This window comes from Stylophora pistillata, chromosome 6 (genome assembly GCF_964205215.1).
Source record: "Stylophora pistillata chromosome 6, jaStyPist1.2, whole genome shotgun sequence".
Taxonomy (NCBI): domain Eukaryota; kingdom Metazoa; phylum Cnidaria; class Anthozoa; order Scleractinia; family Pocilloporidae; genus Stylophora; species Stylophora pistillata.
The window spans coordinates 3,783,675-3,807,271 of NC_142524.1; the positions used below are offsets into that span (position 1 = coordinate 3,783,675).

At 41.4% G+C, this 23,597-nt stretch overlaps 2 protein-coding genes across 2 annotated transcripts; one reads left to right on the plus strand and one right to left on the minus strand.

Annotated features, from left to right (window-relative positions):
* Positions 1-11,824: 11,824 nt before the first annotated feature.
* On the plus strand, positions 11,825-14,520 carry LOC148727791 (ATP-dependent DNA helicase Q1-like). The gene is made up of 2 exons (XM_088763428.1): positions 11,825-12,488; positions 13,164-14,520. The coding sequence occupies exons 1-2, from the start codon at positions 11,929-11,931 to the stop codon at positions 14,293-14,295; spliced, it is 1,692 nt and encodes a 563-aa protein (XP_088619554.1). The 5' UTR covers positions 11,825-11,928; the 3' UTR covers positions 14,296-14,520.
* Positions 14,337-19,661, minus strand: LOC111337794 (uncharacterized). The gene is made up of 2 exons (XM_088763433.1): positions 18,315-19,661; positions 14,337-17,603 (listed from the first exon to the last, which is right to left on the minus strand). The coding sequence occupies exons 1-2, from the start codon at positions 19,524-19,526 to the stop codon at positions 17,370-17,372; spliced, it is 1,446 nt and encodes a 481-aa protein (XP_088619559.1). The 5' UTR covers positions 19,527-19,661; the 3' UTR covers positions 14,337-17,369.
* Between the last annotated feature and the right edge of the window lie 3,936 nt (positions 19,662-23,597).

Sequence of the window (23,597 nt, forward strand, 5' to 3'; positions counted from 1 at the left end):
ATGCATGACCTTCGCAAGGTCTTGTATCAACTCTTGGTGGAAGTTGGGGCTATATATATATATATCGTCATATGGCACAAGCGGTGCCCTCAACATATAGGACAGCAAATTCGTCTTTCCGCTACCGCTAGGACCAGCTATCAACATTCTATAGTCTTCGTCGAGATAGTCAACGCCTGGAACCCTTCTTTTTCGAGTACCCCCACCACGACTGATGGTCATTTTTGGTATGTTAACCATACTTTGTTTTGTTCAGCCTTTTGTAATACTATCATAGAAAATGTGTGTTGATTTTTTGGTCAGCATGGAGCTATCCTTTTTTTCTTTTTTTTGATTTTTTTTTCTCTGTAAAGATATAAAGCGAAGAAAAGTAAAGTACATTACATTACAGGTTTACAAACATGCAACTCTCAAGTCTCAAGTATTACGCGGGATAATGTTATCTTTGAAGAGGCGGCCACTAACCAACACGGTCACGAACGTATCAACATCAAGATCAAACACGCCGGGACGGCTGCCAGACCGTTGGTGATAGCTTCACCTTTTCGATTCTCGTTTGGTGTACAGCCAAGCTTGAGTAAGAGTGGAGATGTTGTGGGCTACACACTACCCACTCCTCTGTGGAATCACCAAGAGGGTGAACCAACGCAGAAAGAATTTGCCTTCTATGAAGCATTGAAAGAGTTGAAGCATATTTGCTATCAATATCTAGACGAGGTTTATGGCATAGACGTGGCAGAGAGTATAAAGTTTCCCCTCGTTGAAAAAGAGGGGAAAGCACCGGTACTATACCCAAGGCTTATGTTCAGTCAAAAGTCTCATACGATACGTACCCTCTTTCACACAAAATGGGCAAGAAAAGTCGAGCCGCTTCTTTATTGTCTTGATTACTGTAAGGTAAAGATGACCATCGTGGTTGATAGTATCTATCTGGGTGATGAGTACGCATCGGTACAGCTGAAAGTAAACGATGTATATATGCAACGGTTGGTGCAGAAAAAGGTGCAGCCATTAGCTGTCCTTTCTGAAGATGAAGAAGAAAAAGAAGAAGATGAAGTCTTCGAAGATGCCTAAGACCAAAGGTCTTTTTTTCCTTTTTTGAAACGAAAAAGAAAAGGTACACTTATCTCAAAAGTTAAGTGCTTACGATGTAAAAAAGCAGGTGTTGCACTTATCTCAAAAGTTAAGTGTTACCCTTGTTTTTACTTTTTTTTGATTTTTTTTCTCTTTGGTAGTTGCAAAGCAACTAAAGCAAAGTCATTACAAACTCACAAATATGAAACTCACAAGTCTCAAAGACATCAACAAGGACAACGTCATATTCGAAGAAGCGTTCACTGACCATAATGAACGTTTTCGTATAAACATCAAAGCAAAACACGGATTGAAGACACAACCGCTAGTTATAGCAACCCCTTTTCGAGAAACATGTATTGGTCTACAAAAGACCTACAATAAGAAAGGTGAACATGTTGGTTATCACTTCCTCTTTCCTTTGCATGCTTCTTCATTGAATTGTGAATTGACGCAAAAAGAGGCTGACTTCTTAAGCGCCTTGAAAGAGTTGAAGAGTCTTTGCTATAAACATATAGAAGAGGAATTTTGCACAGAGATGGCAGAAACGATGAAGTTTCCCATGAATGGAGATTGTTTTCTACATCCAAAGCTTATGTACAACAAAGATACCAAAGAGATATGCACCCCTTTTTACACGAGAGGTGACGATGAAGAAGAAGTAGAAGACCCACTATTCTACCTTGGAAAGTGCTGCCGTGTCAAAATGGCAATAGTCATCGATTGCATCCTCATCAATGAAGCAGATAATGAAGCAGATAATGTTGCATCGGTACAGCTAAAGGTACATGACGTGTACGTTGAAGAACCACCGTTCGTCTGGGCGAATCGGTTGACTTACTTGTCTGAAGCAGGGTTTTCCTTTTCGGCCGGCGACCGGCGATTTTCGCCGCCTGCGAACGGCTCCGTCGCCGGCAACTAAAAGCATCCTTGCTGGTAAATAATTTAAAATATTTTAGATAAAGAATAAACGCTTTGTATGTTGTCTGACAATGACGTGCAAGAAACGGAAATCGATGAGGAGTACATATTTCCTCCGAAGAAACTCGCGAAAACGAAGAGGAATTTTTACGCGTGTACTGGTACGTGACGTTCATTAATGCAAGTTTGCGTTGTCAAGTCACGCATCACTGGCATCCCTTCAAGGTACGTAAATTGTTTTATTTCTGCATTTCTCATAAATATTCATCACTTAATGAAATGTAGCGCTTTCATCGCAATTTATTAAACCAAAATGGTCCTTTGTTTATGAGGTGTGTCGCCTTTTCATTTCAAATACGCTTCATTTAGCTTTCGTGAATTCGAAGCAAAATAAATTTAACGCAGACAATAATTAATCACTATTTGAAAGGTCAATTATCTTCTTGACTTCTCGGCTTCTCACTGTTTTAGTTTAAACAGATATACTTTAACTAGGAACTACTTATTCTCACCAAGCGAAAGCATAAAAAATATTATCTCGGGTCAAGCTATAAACCGAAGTAAAGTGATAAGCCGATCGTGCGGGATAAAATTGCGAAATATTTTTGTGATGTTCGTGTTTTTGTTCACCTTTGATCTGTTTGATTCTTGTGTTAATATCTTGATGTGAAATTCTTCCAGATCGATTCGAGTGTTGTTTTACATTAATATTTATTAGTAACGTGCCCAGTATTGCCTGAGGGATGAACGGGCGAAGATACAACCACTTTGTTTGTTGCTGTTTGTCACTGTTTGTCGCCATGTGCTCGATTGCATAATCAACGTGCCATATTTGGAACCAGTCGTGCCCAGTCTGTTTTGAGGCTGCAAGCGAACTTCCAGACTCTCTTTGGTTGTAAAGAAAAAACGATGCCTATTGGAGGTGTTGATAAATTATATCCTTGACTTCTTATATAAGTAAAGATATCATTATTATGCATTACTTTTGCAGTGCAACATCACAGTGTAGTTCTCGAACATGAGCCAAAAGAGACAATGTTCCAAACAGGCCGGGATTCAGACATTTTTCACCAAAAAACGGGTGTCAGGCAAGAAAACATTTTGACAACACTTATTTACTGTATAAATACAATTACACTTTTCATTATCTTAACATAACAGTAACTTTCTTTCATCAGATGCATCCACATCTGCAGATCTCACACAGTCTGATGCACCACAAGCTGACTCTAATGATAGATGTGCTCCGTTGCCTTACACATCAGCAGAAAATGTGGAAAAAGTTCCCTCAGTAGAAAAAAGTCCATCTGCTGTGCCTGTAACAAACGTAAGCAAAAAACCATTGGATAATCAATCTAAAATGCCTACACAAGAGATGTTGGAAGACCTTTTTCCTGGAGAGAAATCAAGAATTCATCACCACGATATCTGTGATGCGGGTTGTACCTTCAGTAGAGAAGAGATTTCCAGGCAGCTAGAAGCAAACAAGGGCAAGAAGAAAGAAAAGCTGTTTAATCACGCATGGCTATGCAAAGCTGACATTGCCTACTGTGCAGCAAGCGGATACTGGTGGCCTGTGTTTGTAGAAGGTGAAGGGGTGTATTGTATCCTGTGCAAGAAGCACAATGTCCACTCTACACAAAATAAGCAAGAGAAATTCTCTGCAGAGCCCGCAGTGAGGTTCAAGTCCTCGGCATTGGTGGGGCATCTCAACAGTAGAACACACAATGAAGTTATCCAACTTGAACACACACAGAGGGGAAGTATTTTCCAGAGAGAAGTCAGCAACAGAAAAGCTGCGGAGGCAAAAACAATTGAATGCGTCATGCGTAATCTATATTTCCTGATGAAAGAGGAGATATCGAATAGGAAAGCAGCCCATCTAAATGAGCTTGTAGCGTTGCAAGGGGGTGAAGAGATCAAGTACTTCCAACACAGAAGTCAACGAGTGCAAAAAGAAATGATGCTAGCATTGGGAGATGCGGTTTGTAACTCCTTTTTGCCAGATGCTCAGGCCGCCAGATGTTTTGGACTGCTCATAGACGACCTTACAGATATTGCTGTTCAAGAGCAGATGATCTGCTTCATCCAGTATGTAGATAAGAAAGCCTCTAAACACACCAAGTTCCTTTTTACAACTAACCTTTTGAGTGGCGAAAGCTCTAGTGCGAATTCTCCGACCATAAAGGCAGCTGTGCTTCAAGGTTTGGAAAATAAATCCCTAGACACCAGAAAGTTTGCCTCAGTCTGTACTGATGGTGCATCAGTAATGACAGGAGAACAAAATGGCTTGGCTGGACTTCTTCGCAGAGATTTCCCTGCAATTCTCACCTTTCATTGCGTCTGTCATAGACTAGCTTTGGCAACTGTTGATACCAGTAAAGAAGACGATGTGAAATACATCGACAACGTTCACAACTGCCTTAGGCAGGTCTGGCAGCTTCTTGAAAACTCGCCCAAGAAAATGGCGACTTTCATCAAGATACAAGCCAACGTCAACACCGTACAACTAAGTGCAAAAGGGAAAAAGGCCGTGGCAACAAAGCTCCAGAAAGCATGCAAGACCCGCTGGCTTAGCTTTGAGGCATCAGTGAAATCTGTCAAGAAGTGCATCTACCCCCTCCTCTTGGCTCTAAAGGAGCTGGAATCCGAAAGTGCAACAGCTGGAGGACTGTACAAAAAGATGTACTCAGGCTACTTCCTAGGAACCCTATATCTGCTTGGTGAGGTGCTTCCCATTCTTAGTACCCTCAGCAAGACCTTTCAGAAAGGCGAATTGTCATATGCCCACATTAAAGGCAGCATTGGCTACGCAAAGGCCCAACTGAATCAGCTACTAGAGGAAGCAAAGAAAACAGAGTTCATCAAAAACCTCACGGCTGATCTTAGGAATGGTCCCCTGTCTGCTACTAACATTGAGCTTACACAATCAGATGAGCGAAGATTGGCCAACCTGAAAGTTAAATATGTGACAAGTTTGATTCAGAACATCGACAAGCGGTTCTCCAAATGTCAAGACATCTTCTCTGCCTTTAAAGTTTTCCATCCAGGGCTTATACCTAGGTATGTATTTTTATCTATTAAGTGAGAGGGTTATTTCCGTTACAATTCATGAAGTTACACTTAGTTTAGTAATATGCAAATGCAATTTTAACCTTTGAAAATCAGCTCAGCTAGTTTGCAGTACTAATGAAGCTTTTATTATTATCGATATTAATCTAGAAAGGAACATTCGGACTTCAAAAGCTATGGGGAGGCAGATGTGATGTTGTTGGCCAAACACTTTTTCAGTAATGATGTGGACCAGTTCATGGCAGAATGGCATCGTTTCAAATTTGATCTCATTGACTTTCAGGGGGTAGGTCATTTATGAACTTGAAAACCACGAGAAAGATAATAACATTTGCAGTGTACACAGCCCTAAAAGGAGTGGTCAGAATGTATTAATGTTCGTATAACTTTCGTGTTACTGTATTGATAATGACTACCATTTTCCCGTTTTCTCACTCAGGACATGGAGTTTTCTTTGAGGCAGCTATGCCAGTCTCAGAAACAGTACCCACTGCTGTCTGAAGTCGCAGAGATTTGCTACTCAGCCCCTGTAACAAATGCTTGGCCAGAGAGGGGGGCTTCTGCTGTAAAGCGAATTAAGACAAGGTAATATGCCGTAGCATTGTTATTATCAGTAGAATAAAATAAAATTATATTTTGCTTTATTTCTCCTGACACCTATATGAAATTTCCTTATTTTAGGCTACGAAGCTTGCTTAAGGATGACATGTTGAATGTTCTCCTACAAGTTTCCATTAATGGACCAACCTTGGCTGACGCAGACAGCATAATTCAAGATGCTACAAAGGTACAGGCTCATTAAATTGTCACTTTCCCTTTAGCTGTTGATGTAGCGTCTTCCATTTAGATATGCTATCTTTCTTCACAGCATTGGCTGAATGACAAATCAAGGTACAAATTGAAACGAGTGAACCAGCCACGACAACCCCCAAAGGAGAATGCGGAACTACCACGTGCTGCCTTTTTCTCTGCTGCAACCCAAACTGACATAGTAATTGACTTAAATAAGGAGGCAGAGGAAGAAGAACAGAGTAAACAACAAGAAGCAGAGATGATAGTCGCAGAGAGCTTAGGTTTGGCTGGTGAAGACTGCACAGAACAAAACATATCAGACGAAGATTCAGGCCTTGACTCTGTTTCTGAGGATGAGTTTTAGCCATGCCCCACTCTCGCCTTGAATTATCTGACTGCTTTATTAGATAATTATTAGCTAAAATATCTCAAAAGATTTATGTGATTGATGAATCAAATAGGTCATATTCGTATTTTTGTTGCAAAATTTCATATGATGTAACAGAAAAGGGCTGCATTTTATTAAATACGTTGTCATTTCTTGTGTTTGTGAAGCCTGTTCATCTGCTTCATTTGGGCAACCAAAATGCACCAGATTGCGTCTCAGAGCACTTAATTTTTCAAAATTTTCCGGGGGGGGGGGGCATGCCCCCGGACCCCCCTAGAAGTTCGCGCCTTCGGCGCTCATGTTGAGCGCTACGCACCCAAATTGTCTCCGCCTGCTTTACTTTTATCGACTTAAACTTTATTTGAAAAGGAAAACCCTGCTGAAGACGAAGAAGAATATGGCGTTGAAGCAACCGAGGACTACTGGCGCAATTTACCACCACCACCACTCTGGATGCCAGGCACATCTGCCGGAGCAGACTCTGATTGTGAAGTCACTGACGGTAATAAGATGGTGAAAGCACCCGAAAAGATATTGGGTAAAAACTCGCTCTTTAACGACATTCCAATCTTGTCGTGGACAAACTCTGACGAAATCAAAGAAAAATTAAAGATGTTGACAGCCGCTATAGAAGCGGGTAACACATCTATTAACATTTGTAACGAAATATTCGAGATTCTCGATAAACTTCTCAGAGAAAATGAAATTTCGAAAAAACAATATAATGAATACATAAAAAGATATCTAAAACTGAAAGTATGAACAAGCTTGTAGAATTAGGCCTTTGGTCTTTTTTTTCCTTTTTCGAAAACGAAAAAGGAAAGACCGAACCTCAAAGAGGTTCAAGCTTCACCGAAGCGTTTTTCATACTGCTTGAGTACCTTACTCGACTGAAATATCGGGCAAAGATCTGTGATGGTGTCATCGATAAGCTTCACCTCATCGAGAAACGAAGCGCTGTTGAAGGCCCTTCCTCTCAGATAGCTTCTCAGATCGGTCAAGATCTTCTCATAGGTAGTGAAAGCGAATTTGCTCATATCTATCTTTCTGTCAAACTTTTTCACTTCTGTAAACGTTTTGAGAAGGAGGCCGGTGCCAGATATTGTAGCGAGGGGTATCGGATTTAGGGTTACTCCACCGACTATCCCACCGATAACGATGAGCGTGGTACTCCCCAGTTTGCAGAGAAGGCTCTTTCGTTTGAAGATGGTGAATATCTTGCGTGAGCACCACCACTTCTTGTGGTAGTGTTTGTATAGAGCCTTGAGTTCATCGATCTTCTCTTCACCGATCGAGTAATCGATGTGATTAAAGTTGAAGATGGCAGCGTCAGACATTTTATTATGAGCGTCTCATAATAAAATTAGCTTTTTTTTTCACAGGACAAGGTCTTGCCCTAATCCTGCTTCACAATCAACAGATGACTCCAATCCCGTCCATCAAGTAGAGTAGCGCTGTTATCTGTCGCTATGCTCAGTGTTGTGTTAGCTTGGAAATACAACAAAACGGTATTAGCGGTATTAACCCAAGCCTTTCGTGTGTTGGGTAACGCCATCAATATACCGCTTGCTGTGGTGACAAAGGAATTGCTCAAGGTAAACTTGAGATTATGTAGATGTTGAGACTGGACACCATCGATGTATGTGACCAGATACAGGCCGGCGTTTACGACTATTAGTTTTGTATTGTCTAAACTGTTCACTGTGAAATCTGCGTTATTACTCTGTGATACGTTTGTGGAATGACCTGACGTCCCATTTACGTAAAATGTTACCTGTGACGCGTTGTTATGAGCGCAGTTTCCACGATACCAGATCTTCTTTGTTACGTTTGTCAGCGCCGTCTTTGTCGCTTTTGTATCGATATTTGTCTGTAAAGATGTTTGGATATCATTGACATACTTTTTCGTTACCGCTGAAGTGGCAACAGTCGGCTGTTTTTCGAGAGTAAGCGCAGAATTTATATGAACACCACCACTCACAAAGCTGTACCAACTCGTCCACACTTCTTTCGGTATGCTGTTGTGATAGCCCTTTGATCCATAGACTATCACCCAGATGGGGAGTTTCTGATCGTAAGACTGACCCGACTTGTATTTGATCACTACGTCAAACATCAAATAATTAGGCGTTGCGTTACTCCACTTCGTCATGTGAATGAGAGCGATGATGTGATTTTCAAATCGATTGCTACGCTGGCTAGAAATCGTTTCAACACTGCTGGTTGCCGTTAGAGTCACACTGTTTGGATCGACTTTACTTGATCGCCAACACACCTCACAGACGACGGTGTATTCTGATCGATCTGCTTGATACATATTCACGCCAAAACGAGAAGAATAATAACCCTTGGCGGTGTCCAGGCTTAAGTCGAACGGTTTTGTTCGAGGGTTTGTGGGATACAGCACAACCTGGTCTGTGATATTTTTGCCGGTGATGTCGTCCTCGTCAGAGAACTGGCCGTTGCTGCTCATGATGTATGAGAGGTCGTTACTCAGCTGAGGACCTGCTATGTTATGCGCTAATTTATCTTCGACGAATTTTTTGTTGACCAGTTCGTCATCGGCTGCGGCTGTATGACTAGAAGTGACTTTGTTGGAACCCATTGCAAGATCACCCGTCATGGTGTCACCCCCCTTGTCAACCTTTCTTTGAGCTATAGTATGCACATTCATAACAGTTGTATCTACATACTTCATACTAACAGCTTCATCATTATCTGAGAAGGTGTCAGGCAGATTCACGATTTTACGTTTACGCGCGTCTAAAGTCTGCTTGTCATTAAGGTTGCGAAAGCTTGGTACTGTCTTCTTTGTATTGTCAACGTAGACTTGAGTAACATTGCTGAGAGTTGTCATATCGAGATATGCCTGCAGATGTCTCTTGATCGAACCTGCTTCGTATCTCGAGACGAGAGTGTTTGAATTCTCGTATGTTGCTTGTTGTTGTGTTGTCATGCCTAGATAATTCTCTCTCTTGGTGTTGATCACATCTTTGCCGTTCATATCGAGGTTGCCAGTCATCTTCTGGGTACCATCCAATAGCATAACGGCTGATGTATCTGCTTTACCACTCAAGCCATTCAAAACAGTCGATGAATCAGCCTTCTTCCCCAATTCGGTGTTGAGTTTGTTGAGATTCACCGCAGCTGTACCGCTGAGTGGTTGATCGCTTAGACCTGTAACCTGTCGGTCTGCTCCATGTGTGCTTGTGAAAGTTATTTTCTTCTTCAAATCTGAGAGATCGATGTTACTGCCCGACCCTGATGAACCGGCGGGGCCGGCAGGCCCTTGAGGGCCTTGCGGGCCGGCAGGGCCTCTGTCGCCTTTGTCACCTTTATCGCCTTTCACTCCTTGTAAGCCTCTTGGCCCTGTAGGTCCTCTCGATCCAGCAGGCCCTTGCAGACCTTGCGGGCCGGTGTCGCCTTTGTCGCCTTTGTCGCCTTTGTCACCTTTTGCACCTTGCGGACCAGTGTCACCTTTTGCGCCTTGAGGACCAGCGTCACCTTTAGGACCTTGCGAGCCGGTGTCACCTTTAGGACCTTGCGAGCCGGTGTCGCCTTTAGGACCTTGCGGACCTGTAGCACCACGCGGACCTTGCGGGCCTCGCACACCGGCGGTGCCGGTGTCACCTTTGTCGCCTTTGTCCCCCTTTACACCTCTCGGACCTTGTGCGCCAGTAGCGCCGGTGTCGCCTTTAGGACCTTGCGGGCCTTGCGGTCCAGTGGGGCCAGCGTCGCCTTTAGGACCTGGCGGCCCTTCAGGGCCTTCCTTCGATGCTCCATCCGCTCTTGGATCAATTTGGTGAAAACCGTCTGACCACCCCATGCTTTTTTTTTGTTTTTTGCCTTATACTTCGGTAAAGTACTTTACGATGAAGCGCTCGTTTGACGAGGTGTCGCTGTGTGACAGAGGTTTTACCACATCGTTGAAGACAGAGTGCAAACTCTTATGAGCAAGATCGCGTCTTTTCACCTTGCGGCTTACCTCGTTCAAAAACCACAGACAATAATAGCCGCACAACACACTCAACATAGCTTGATATTGCACGTTGTTGTATGCATAGTTAACATCAAAGGTGTTGGAAAGCGTTACAACTTCCTCGGGTGGGTGTAGCCCGAACGAGTCAAAATATAGATGAGGTTAGAACCGAAAAACATTGCTACCCAGTGTGATCCGCTTTCATGTGACTCGTTAAGGTTCATCACATAGCAATGCTTTGGTTTACAATCTTTTATGTGATCTCTCGAGATTACACCACCAAAGTTTGGGATCTTGAGGTAGTTTACCCACGCTTCGATATCTAGGTTTGTTATGGGTTTGTTTTCAAAGGAGGGTTTTAGAAGATGTCTCCTACGATCGGTATTCCGTTGAAGGGTGAGTTTTTCCCCAGTAGAATCCCCTCTCCTTTTTGTTTTTTCGTTTTTTTTCGACCTCGCCCTACGGTTGTTACAGGTCCATCAAACTGTGGAATCCACGGTGACTGTTGTGGCATTCCCTCCCAATACGGTCTGTTCTGCAAAGCACCTCCGTTTTTACCACCAGGTCGTCTGTTTTGCAGCCCTTTTCCCCCTTTTCGGTGTACCACCGGTGTACCGCCACCGGTCAGCGCTTTGAGAACTAGCGGTGCAGCGATACTGGCGAGAAGTGTGCCGAGAAAACCGCCTGATTGCTGTCTCTTAGTCAGCTTTATTTTCAAATCACCGCCAGATTGAAGCGCGGCGAGAATGTCCTTCTTCTGTTTCTCTGTCAGATAATCTTTGTACTCAATGAGCTGTTTAATTTTCGAGTTTGGGACGAGACCCGCACCTAAGACTTTGTCTGTGACAAAATTACCTACACTTGTGAGCGCACCTGTCGCAAGTCCGGGTAGAGCCTTTGTGGCGAATTTCGTTACAGTTGGTATTACTTTGGGCAATACTTTTGAACCGAGCGCTAAAAGTGATGAGAAGAGGCTACCACCATGCTGTGCAACCTTTCTGATCTGCGTCTTGCTGATCTTGAGGTCTACTCCCTTTCCTCCGGCTGCAGCTTTTTTAATTCGATTTAATTGAGTCTTTGTCAGCATCATCTCGTCGGGGCCACTCAGTTCATTGTGTGAGAGGCGAAGAGTGATAGCCGAGTGTGAAGCGTAAGCTTTAGCAAGCTTCTTTCGTTGTCCATCTGAGAGGCTAACTCCGTAAGGGTGATATGTCGTCATAATGCTTTATTATATGAAACATATAATAAATTCGAAAAAAGATCACAGATCAGCCAAAGGCTTGTTGTGATCTAAGTCCTAATGACAGCCTTTCCAGACATAGTTTCTATACTTACTTCTTCATTGTTCAAAACAAGGGTATAGATGTAGTAGTCGGCGTTGGTAGCACCGTTGAGAGAGTACTCGAAATCTAAACCTGTTGTTCTTGTTAGTAGCTCGGGTGTCTGTTTTGTGAGATCGAAGTAGAGGATGCCGTACAGATCTTGAAACTGTTTCAGATCGATGGTGGGGCCAAAGAGTTGTGAGCTGGTTGCAAACTTTGAGTACCCTTGCACAACCTCGTTCCCAGGGTCTTTTCCCTTTGTTGGTGGGTGGAGCTGGGGGTGGGGCGGGAAAAGGCCCTGGGATCGGCCGGTCACATGATCTCAAAACACCCAAAAATCTTGGGTGTACTGAATTCATATATTAACAGAAATATTCAAGATGGTGGTCCCGCCGAGTGCAGAAGAGTTTTTGTCAGTCCTTCGCCGAGTCGGATTTTCTTTGAATATAGGTAATTTTCCATCATTGAATTTAAAACCTCTTCAAATGAAGTGTTTTGAATATGTGCTGAAAGGCCAGGATGTTATCGGAGTCCTACCTACTGGATTTGGCAAGTCGATTCTTTTTCACCTTCTACCGAATTTCTTTCCTGTCAAGACAACCAAGAACATAGTTATTGTAGTATGCCCTTTGAATTCCATCATTGAAGACCAGTTGAAAGTTTTAAAAGCTCGGAGGATAACCGCTGATGTGTTACAGGTACCTGTAAACGCAAAAGAAACGGCCGAGAACTTGTTCGGAAATGAACAAGAAACAAGCGAGCATGTGGCCGTGATCACAACAAAGTTTCCTCAGGATGTAGTGAACGGCAACACTTCGATCGTATTCGCCCATCCAGAGACTCTATTAAGTAAGGAAGGGCGAGAATTGATGGGAAGCAAAGTCTTTCAAGACAATGTTGTGGCCTGTGTTGTTGATGAAGCACACTGCGTTGAATTATGGTAAGTGCCTAAATTTATTAATTTCTTGTTTGTTCATTTCATATTTGTTTCAGAGAGTAAATTATCTATATAAGCTTATGTCTCGGAAAACTAATTAAAGCACGGTTGCAGCACTGACTTGTATTTACGGTGAAATTCTGCTGTATTCTCTATTTATAGAGTATGATAGATTTTTCTCTAGGAACTAATTCATCTATGATTCCTGTGACATTTACACCGCTCACTGATCTATATTTATTTGCCAGTACAAGGAAACAAGATTAATTGTCTATGGTTTTATTCTGGCATGCAGTTTTCCAAATTCTTGATGCATTGCTTTGTGATTTAGAAGTGGAATGTTCACCTTTGTCTCCATGCCCCTACAACTGAACTATTCTTAGTTGAACAATTACAAAGAAGGTGCCAACAGGGAAGAACCTAAGCTCTATATTAAGTTGACCCCCAAACCTAAAATAACCTGTAAATAAGGAGATAAAGCCATTTGCTAAAAGATAAATTCAAGATAAAATAAATATACCAGTATACACAGTATACTTTTTAGTTATTAATAGACATCCATCCATATGAGGGAGCTATTATGAAATACAAAAGATACTTCTACAGAAACATGTTAACTCAAAAGAAAACGTTATAGATATAGATATATATATTACAGGGTTTACTTTTCTTTTTCAGGGGTGAAGAATTTAGAAAGGACTTCAAAGATCTTTCGGTGTTGAAGGCCTTTTTTCCTAATGTACCCACAATGGCTCTAACAGCAACAGCACCACCTCATTTATTGAGGGGCTTGAAGCGAAGTCTGTGTTTAAAAGATGAGTGCAAAATTGTTGCACAAAACCCCAACCGGGTAAACATATATCTGAATAAGAAATTGCGATGGAGTAACCACCATGGGGATGAAAGTTATGATCAAATCCTTGGGCCAATTGCCAATCAACTAGCAATTCAAAGAGAAAACTATCCCATGACAATTGTCTACTTAAAATTGAAATATTGTGGATATGCTTATGGATTATTTGAAAGAATATTGGGAGACAAGCAGTATGTTGGAGAAACTTCAGAACCCACTGCAAGACTGTTTGCTCAATTTCATGCCCCCCAAACAAGTCGCATGAAGAAAGATATTTTGTCAGAAATAAAGAAAGAAAATTCGAGGGTGAGGGTGCTCTTTGCAACATCAGCACTTGGCATGGGGGTTCATGCTCCTTATGTGCTGAACATTATTCACATAACACCACCAAGTAGCCTTGAAGCATACATGCAAGAAATTGGTCGGGCCGGTCGCACAGGACTTTCATCGTGTGCTACACTCTACTACAATAATTCTGATATTGGAAATAATATGAAACATGTAGAAGAATCAATGAAAACTTACTGCAAATCACAAGACACCTGTCAGAGGAAACTTCTTCTAGATTACTTTGGATTCTCTTGTGTTCAGCAAGATAACTGTTGCTGTATATGTGATGGAAAGTTCAAAATAACTGAGGAGGATGTACCTCATGTTGTTAAAAGCAAGGTGAGATTACTGCCCAACAATAACAGTGTTATCCTTGAAAGATTAATCAGGGGTGCAATTTCTGCCCAAGAGTCCCAAGCAGCATCAGAGAGTTCCATGCTATTTGACATTTCTGTAGATAACAATCTGGTTACAAAAGTTATGGAGGGAGCGGAGTATATTGAATCAGAAACAGACCTATTGAAGACCTTTGGTATCTGGGATGAAATCTGTTCCTCTCAGATCTTTTCGCTAATATGCAAGCACACTACTCTGTGTAGAACTGTAATGAACTCTGATGATGATTAGAACATCAGTACTTATTATAAAGACTGCAAACTACTACAAGGTATCTTGATTCAAACCAAAATCAATATTGATATTGATTATATCTGTTGTTTCTACAATACCGATCAGTTTGTTTACCTTTGTTTCCTTTTTGCTATGTCTGAGCACAATAATGTGGTGAGAAAGTCAACTTAAATTGTAAATACTGTGGGCAACTCTAAATAGATCTTGATTCACACACCAAAAGTCACTTTTGATATTAATTATCTCTGTTGCTACCATGGTACTGATCAGATTGTTTACCTTTTAAAGTTTGTTAGTACACAAACTTCACAAGGATCTGTGAACCCCATATTACATGTACTAATGTTGGAAATCTGCTGAGATTTTGTAGTAGGTCATTGGAAATAAGCACACACACTGTCCTTACCAACCAGCCATCAATGACAATTGGATGAGTCTGCTGATAAGTACCCCACATATTTTCCTTATAAACAGGACCTTGTCACATTGTAAAAGCGAAAATAATTTCTTATTTACCAAGATAAATTTCTTATTTACTAAGATAAGATTTCTTATTTACCACGATACTTGCAGATTTTGCTAAATGTTTACCATATTGAACTCATAAGCTACAAGTAAACAAGGTACAATTCACACAATTAATAGGACATATTAATGGATTAAATCTGCTGTTATGTTGGTCCTAGAGAAAGGAAACACCCTAGTTTTATTTGTTCTAAGTTGACTGCAATAAATTTTTCAGTTTCCCAAAAGAATTGATTATATATCAAGCATGATCAACTGCCACATCACTTTAAGTCTTATCAGTTTTTGATTATGATCCATGAATAGCACAACACTACACAGTACTAGTAGTGTTATTGCTATTATTTCAGGTTATTGGCTATCCTCATAAAAGCCATAACATCTCAGCTGAAATTTAATGGCTCACTTGTCTTTAATAAAAATTCAGGATCCCAGAGATGTTAAGTAAGGCATTACTACTTGTATTTTGCTAAATTCAGAGATTCAGCTGTTTTAACTAAAAGTCAGTGTCTTACGGTATATATATTTCATTCAACGATATAATTATAGAACTAGCTTGGTGAGCAGGCAAGATGGCACTTTCTAACCCACTTGTGATTAACTGCTGTGTCCTGCACGAAACTTCCTTAAAAGCCATGTAATAAATCCAAAATTGACCTAGCCTGTTCTTTCAAGATGGCTGGATACTGGAAATCTGTTTATGGAGCTTTACTCCATCTCAGTCCATAAACATGCAAAAAAAAGACAAAAAAAGGAAGTGGCTAATACCCAGCCATCACGACCTTGCACTTGGTCAGTAACCCATAAATATCGATCTCAGCAGAAATTCAGTGGCTCACTAGTCTTAACTGAAAGATAAGGGTCTAAGAGAGGTCAGTTACGTCATTACTACTTGTATTGTGCAGAATTTGGCGATTCAATAGTCAGTGAATAACTACAATCATCCTCAGTAGTATCTAGGTTGATAATTCTCCCATGTGTTTGGCCAGCCACTGATGATAGTCAACAATGTTCAAATACCTTAAGGGAGACCTTTTAATGTCAGGGAAGCTGTCATGACTTCTTCCAGGCACATGATTAAAAGGATTCAAATGCAATAGGTCATTCACCATTTCTTTCTCATCATTAAGTGAGTTGCACATTGTATGTTGCACAGATGTCTTATGGATGCCCACAGATGAGTCAAACTGCTCTACAATCTGATGGATGCCAGTAGTTGCTTTACAGACCTTGCTAATTGAGTTTAGACTCTTGTTTGGTCCCTGCCTTTGGACAATGTGTTTACTGCATCTATTTGAAATTTCTTGGGCCAAATCATCTTCAATATTCTTTCCGGCACCACCCCTCCAGTTAACAAAAAATCCCCATTTGAACTGTTCAGATAAGCGTGGGGTTAGCAGGCACTCAATCTGAGCTATACTCACAAACATTTCAATAGCATATTTGCTGTAAGCCCCCATAGACTTGAAAACTGACAGCAAAAGTTTTTGGTTGATGAGATTTCTGTTGCCATCTCCCTCCCCTGCAGTGTCCTTCATCTGCATGACAAGAGTAGCCAGGAAAATACAACAAAGGGCATAATTTCTTATATAATCATCTTCATCGTCACAGTCATTGACATCTACTTTCTGTAATAGGAACTTGTCAGTGAACTTTCCAAAAGCATCATCAAAGTACTTCTTCTTGTTTTCTGAGCTCTTATGTGCAATGTTTTCTGGGAATTTATGTGCTGAGGGAGTGTCCTCTAGGTCTGACATCCCAAAAAAGTTCAGGGCAGCTGTTATGATGTAAGCTTTCCCCACGCTGAGGAACAACTCTTCACTTCCTTCATAGGAGTCAAGAACTTTGGATGGGGTAGCATTCCTCCTATTGTACTTCTCTCTGAAGTACTTTAAGGTGCCAACTTGATTCACAGACTCAGCTTTGTGAAGAAACGAGTAAGAATACTGCAGAAGGGATGCTTTTGTATGCCACATTACTGGTTTAAAAGGTGAGCAATGTTCAAAACGATCAGCTGCTGTGTGAGAACCAGATAGCAGATCTTTGGCACCTGCAAATCTGACCCGAGTGAGCTGATCACCTGCAAATGTAATCTTCATCTCCCTCATTGCATCATCATGGGTGTCTGGTTGGTGCGCATTTGTCTGTCCAGATGCTGCAGGCCCGTCGGGAATCAGTGGATTGTCAGTGTGTGGCAGTTCATCTAGCAACCCTGCTTGAACATAGATTTCAGCAATCCACTTTTCATAAGTTCTTAATATGTGAACACAATCATCATACTTTGCTTCATTTGCATTGATGATTGGCAAACTTACTATGGTAGACTTCTGTGACATTTGCTGGCTGTACTCATGAGGAATGTGATCTGGTATAACAGATTTCAAAAACTTAAATTTGGGAAAAAACTCAAGAACAATTCTACCAAAAATAATGGTGGCACATTCTGCATAACGTTTCCATTCAGGAACATTCAAGGAAAAATTATATCGAGGGAAATCTTTGATGTTTCCTTTAGGGTTGTCATTAGGCAAGTGATTGAAGTTAATTCAGTTCTCAATCAAGTTACTGGCAAATAAGTGTAGATCCTCATTCTGAATTTCCTTTCTCATGTGCCCTTTCAAAATTTTCAGGTCCCAGTTGTCACCAGTGCCTCGGAACACACTACCTCTCTTTACTTGCTGAACCACTTTGTCTGAAAAATGACCCCCTAAGAGCTTCAGCAGGGTGTCCCTTCTCCCAGATGATAGGCACACACCAAGTTTGTTCAGTCGTTCTTGAAGCTAGGGATTACAAGGGAATCAGAAATTAACAGCAAATTAACTACACATGCACATGCAGTAACCTCCTGTTTCACAACTTTATAATATAAGCCAAGAAATTTCGGAGTTTTGATTGGTTGATAATGGCCCTATTTTCGCGTAATAGTGGTAAAACAGAATAAAAATGGATGGTATAACAAGGTTACCATGACAACCTTTTACTTTGCCTTTTCCTTTTGGCCTGTGTTTGTTTTTTCAACCGTAACGAAATAAAGGACTCGTGTGCGTTTCCGAAAATTTCTCGGCTTCTGTTATAAAGAAATAATAGCATGACTTGTAGTGGTATTTGGCAATAATACCGGCTCGTAATATTTCAAAATTATCCAAATACCACTCACCGCTTCGCGGCTCGTGGTATTTCGGTCAATTTTGAAATATTAATCGCGGTATTATTGCCAAATACCACTACAAGTCATGCAATTACCTATACTTATCCTATCACTCACAATATATTTCTGAATGGATCTTTCAATTAGAATCACAATCACAACCTAACACAAAACTACCTCACAAGGATCAAATTTCTGCAGAGCTTTATATAATTAAGAGGATAAAATGCAGATTGTATTCAATGCATGATTGCACTGGTGAATAATAAATACTACAGTGCGACTAAAGCAGTTGATTAAGGATAACAATCCAATGTTATATATATCTTTAGCTAAGAATTACCTTTTTGGTACATCCACCTTCATTGATGAGAACTGTATTCACACGTTTCACCAGGTTGAGTTCGTGCCATCTCTCGTTCATGAGGATCGAGTACAGAAAACTGTACTTTACTTGAAGCTCACGCTTTGTGTCTGAGACGGACTTCTCTTTGCCAGACACTGCGTTCATAATCTCGACAAGATAAGGGTGGTTCGTCTTCAATTCGACCCAAATTTTATTGAAATCGAAACTGTTCATGCTCTCAAATTCATTTCCATATAAAACGGAACCTTGCGAACGTTTGCACAGCTTTGCACACGACGTTTTCAACTCCTCACTGCTGGTCTTTTTTAACTCGTCCACAACACTTGGACAGTAATCTTTCAAGATAGCCGTCAACACAGTTGCATCCCTGTTACTGACAGCTTGTAGAATCATTTTCTGCTGTCTTTCAGTCAATAACGATTGAGCTTCTAATGAGGTGCAATCATTATCTCCTATTGATTTAGGCCTTAGAACAGATTGCCGAGTTAAAAAAAATGGCTGCCCTTCAGACCTTGGTGTTGTTAGCCTCAACGACTGATCCACCGAAGTGGCTGCACAATCATGTCCTGTAGACGTGGCAATAACACTAGCATCTTGGGGAGTTGAGAAAGACGGCTGTTTTGCAAAAATTGATGTTGTTCGCTTCGCCTGATCAATAGAAGTTATTTTGAAGCTATCTCCTGATGATATAGGCGTTAAAACAGTCGCAACTTGGGGAGTTGAGAAGGAAAGCTGCTTTGCAGATTTTTTTGGTGTGATTCGCTTCGACAGCTCATCTGCTGAGGTGACGCATGAGCTTTCGCATGGCAAATTCTTTGATACACGTTTCGACGGCTGAAGCGAAGAAGGTGAAAGTTGTACACATCTCTTTACAGCATATTCAGAACTTTGATCGGACGACATATTGTCCATGGATTGAGCTCTCTGAATAAACTGTTCCATCTTGTTTACGAATGTAACGCAACTCCGACATGCGATCTTTGATCTCGTATCGTCCTCAAAAATAGTTATACCACAGGTTTTATGGACTTTTGCACACAGATCTTTTGATGAACCAGCTTTGCTAAATATTCGAAGCATATGACGACTCTCGCGAGAATCACCGCAGAGTCTGCAAACCGGATTTCTAGAAGAAATCTTTGTTGGTGTAGGCATACTTTCCGCCATTATGACTTCGGAATAATGCATAAATTATATTTTATGACCAAGGTTCACATAAATTATTTAAATCAATCAACCAATCAAAATGTTGATCTGACCGGCCGATGCCAGGGCCTTTTCCCGCCCCACCCCCAACTAAGGGAAAAGGCCCTGGGAACGAGGTTGTACCCTTGCAGGGTTAACCATGCGCATACCATCTCACTCTTTGGGTCTAGTTGCTGATCTGGATAACGCTCTCCATTCTGAACTCTGAGTTGAGCCTTTGTCAGATATTTTTGATCTGCGATGTTGTATGTGTTGAAAACAAGGGGATTCTGCTCCTGGGATGAAAACTTGTTTGCGTTGACAATCCACACAAACACGTGTCTTGGTTGTTTTACAGCGTTTGTTATTCTGAATGTACCGCTTGCTTGTCGAAGCGGGTCAGATACAACGATCTCCTCACGCAAGTAGCTCCATGTGTGGGGTTTGAGATACTCCTCGAGGTACTTCTTGAGGCCTTGAGCGTTGAATTTGATGATAGGTACCCATAATCTGAACTTAGTTATGATGTAACGCCCCGCAGCTGCCGCGTTTGATCGGAACAAGACGTTATCATCGTCTTCAAGCCTAACTTCGATAGAAACCCTTCCATTGGGTGCTAATTGTTCCTCCATCGAGTCAAAGAAACCAAAACGGTTGAGCGGTAGGTGGATATTATTCTCTGCCACATTACCTGTAGCGAGAAGAGTTTGTCGTTTGGCAAAACCTTCGTTATAATTCGCATTGTCAGTTGGTGCAATGTTTTGCGCGTTTCCGGCAAGAGCGAGTGTTGTATACTTTTGGATGGTAGCTCCTGTAGCCGTATCCTTGTAAAAAAACTGTCGAGGACCTACCTTCTTCGCATGCTCATCAGACATCTCTGTGAGATTCTTTATATTTACAGCGTGGTTGGCTGAAGGGAGATCGAGGACCCGAGTGCCATCAAAAGAGATTTTGAGATCTTCGATTAGACTAAAACCTCCGTTGATAATAGCTGCGGCATCTGTAGCAGCGTAGTTTGCACCATTTGCTACTTTGTTGATCTTGAGGTCTATTTCGAAGAAGGCGTTGTACCAGTCAGGGACAGATTCAGAGGCTGAAGAGGTGTCTACAGTAAATTTATAGCCAGTCTTTACTTGATTGTTGTTGTTGGCCGGTGCTGCTTGCAGCGGTGTATCGAGTTCGTATGAGTAATATTCATACGCCTTGGCGTATTTTGAGGTTCTCATCTGAGACATGTTACTGTTGTTTGTTGATGTTTGATCTTGTTGAGAGTCAAGACTTTTTTATTACAAAAAAAGTTCATCAAAGTCGCTAAACACCCCTGAAGGTTCTTTTTTACGCTTAGCACCTTTACTGCTAGTAGTACTTGTTGGCGCTTGGGTTCTCCACGATTTATCTTGTTGGAGCAGCTTTACAAGCTTATCTCCTTTGTTTTTCTCTGTCGCATCCGACGTGACTTGCGTTACTGGCGTGACTTGCGGTGGGCGACTTGCGTCACCTTGCGGTCGTGTTGTAAATTTATCATAAATCTTTTCACCAACTAATTGACCCATCTTATCACCGACTTGCTCAGCACCCTTCTCAATCGCTTTTGTCGCCGCTTTCGTTGCAAGCTCTTTCGCAGCTTTACCTGTAACCTTGGCAGCTACTTTTGAGGCTACATTTTTGACAACGTCGAAAATTCCTTCACCTTCTTGAGGTGAAGCGCTATGCGCTTGGTGAGTGTTGTTAATATTTAGTAAAATGGGTTTGCCATCAGCACCCAGTTTTATATCTTTTCGAACCATGACAAAGTCTTGTTTTATTTATATCAGTGTATGATATAAATAATTATGTTTTTGAAAACGCTTACTTTAGCAAAAGTGTTAGTGAGACGGCCGTGCCGTTAAGGTCTAATGGTCTTCCTAGGGAATCGGTTATGTATATTCGCAAGTCTCTGATAGTGCCCGTGTTTATTTTGCTATATTTCTTTTGCATCGGTTCGAGATGAAAGGGAAAACTAAGGGGCAAATTATCAACCGAAAAGCGGAAGAGAACATCCGATTGTTTCCCACCGAACACCGATTCAGAGACAATATTCGTGCGGATATAAATATCATCCACCGAGCGAGTGATATCCGGTAGCTTGTCACCGTAACTAGTCGCTGTCACGATTTTCTTTGTAAAACCGATAAGATCTCCAAAGTCACCGGTTCGCAGGTCAACTTGATAACCATCTTCGAGACCGATCAGACATTTGAACATAGACGGCACAAATTTAAGCTCGATGCCTGTCTTGCTATGCTTTGAAGAAACCAGCTCTCGCTTAATATAAGCGTTTAGTTCTGAATAAGAGAAATTCCCATCAGGGAATTCGATTTCATGCCACGTGTTGCCAGAATCGTGACTATATTTGAGTTTGTTGTTGTTGTAGGTGTTGCTAACGTTGTACCATGCGTACGACATCGCCACTTCGTCAAGGGCAACATAGTATTTAGTGTTTGGGTCTAACTTCATCACAGGGTTGAAGGTAGTAGTAAAATCGTGGCTTACGCCCCTCGAACAACTTAGAGAGCTGACACCGAGGGGAATCGGAGTTTTATTATTTAAGGCAATTTCCTTGTTGATTGCGATTAATTCGTCAAGCTTAGATTCCATTAGCTCAGATGTTTTTGTATGTATGCATCATATTGTTTTTTCGAAATTTGGTTTTTCTTCAGGATGTAATCGAGAATCTCGATTATTGCGTTACGAAGGTCAATAGACGTGTTACCCGCTATTCTAGCGTCTGTCAACATCTTTAATTTTTCTTTCAGTTCTTTGAAATCGGTAAATATAAGTCCTCCAGTCATTTTCGCCTTTCCAGACGATTTGTGCAATGGGAGGCCGGCGAGTTTTGAGAGATGTTTAAACATTGCGATCGATTTTTGTGAATAGTTTGTTTTGGGGTTGTGTCTCTTTGTTAAGAGATTAATGAGGGATTTGTCGCCTTGTTTTTCATAAACCGGTTGACCGGTTGAAAGATCACTCGCTTCAACCACCATTTCGTTAAGTAGGCGAGGAATGTTAATGAGGAGACCGCCAAATTGTCCATAGCTATTAACTTTGTAAGCATTTCGTTTTGGTTGTGTATATTTTCGCTTTTTGCGACCCTTGAGACCTTGACCTTGCGTGACAAGAATTTCGTCACCACCCACAAGTAAATTAATTCTGTCTGCATATTTTTTCAGCGTGTTGACCTGTCGCACAATATCTTCGATTTGATCTCTGTTTTTCTCTTTATTCTTTGAGAGACCGGCCTTTGTATGGTTTGCTCGGCTGATTTTATCAAGCACATCAAACAGGAGTCCTTCGTGATCAAATTCCTCCTCAAGTATCTGTTTGAATGCGACTTTAGGACTCGGGTAGCCGATTTTTTGAATATATTCAAGCTCGTCTTGGCTAAAATCCTTGTCTGGGTCGGGGACTTTTGTTTTCGGTTTAGGTGGTGGTTCAAGAGCTGATGGGCTCTGTGGTGGGCTTTCGAATGTGTCTAGCTCTTTGAGAAACGAAAGATCGCGTGTGAGCGCCTGTTGATTCTCATCCAATTTTGCAATGAGCTGGTTTTGTTTGTCGTCTATTGTTTGTTTGACCTTGGACAATTCCTGTGTGATTGGTTTGAATTCTTTCTCGCGTTGGATAGCGATACCTTGCTGTACATCTTTGTAGTCTTGTACAGTCTGATAGATTTTTCTACGCGTGCGATCGTTTTCGAGTTTGAGAGCCATATCTTTCGAAAAATTGGCAATATCCATGTTTTTGTTAGTGGTCAAGATAATTTTTTTAATGAGAAAACACGAAGTGTTCACCACAAAGTGTTCACATGTTTGCATGCGTAACGCGTGAAGGTCATCTGATCGCGTTTCACAAGATTCAAGTGGTGAATCACATGGCCGACACCTCGTGATTCATTTGTATGCAGAGCACGTTTCATGTGACGATTTAAGCTTCATTTTACCATTGTACAACATCATTTTGCTGTCAACATGGATGCAAATCGTTTCGCTAAATTTCGCCATTCGCTTACTCAAGTCTATAGTGTATTAAAACAACGTG

Bases quoted from the DNA above. Each gene is read 5' to 3' on its own strand.
- LOC111337794 (XM_088763433.1), bottom strand. From the start codon at position 19,526: ATGCATTATTCCGAAGTCATAATGGCGGAAAGTATGCCTACACCAACA. The intron at 17,604-18,314 runs GTAATTCTTAGC...TGTAATCCCTAG, and splicing joins AAGGTGGATGTACCAAAAAG to CTTCAAGAACGACTGAACAA.
- LOC148727791 (XM_088763428.1), top strand. From the start codon at position 11,929: ATGGTGGTCCCGCCGAGTGCAGAAGAGTTTTTGTCAGTCCTTCGCCGA. The intron at 12,489-13,163 runs GTAAGTGCCTAA...TTTCTTTTTCAG, and splicing joins GCACACTGCGTTGAATTATG to GGGTGAAGAATTTAGAAAGG.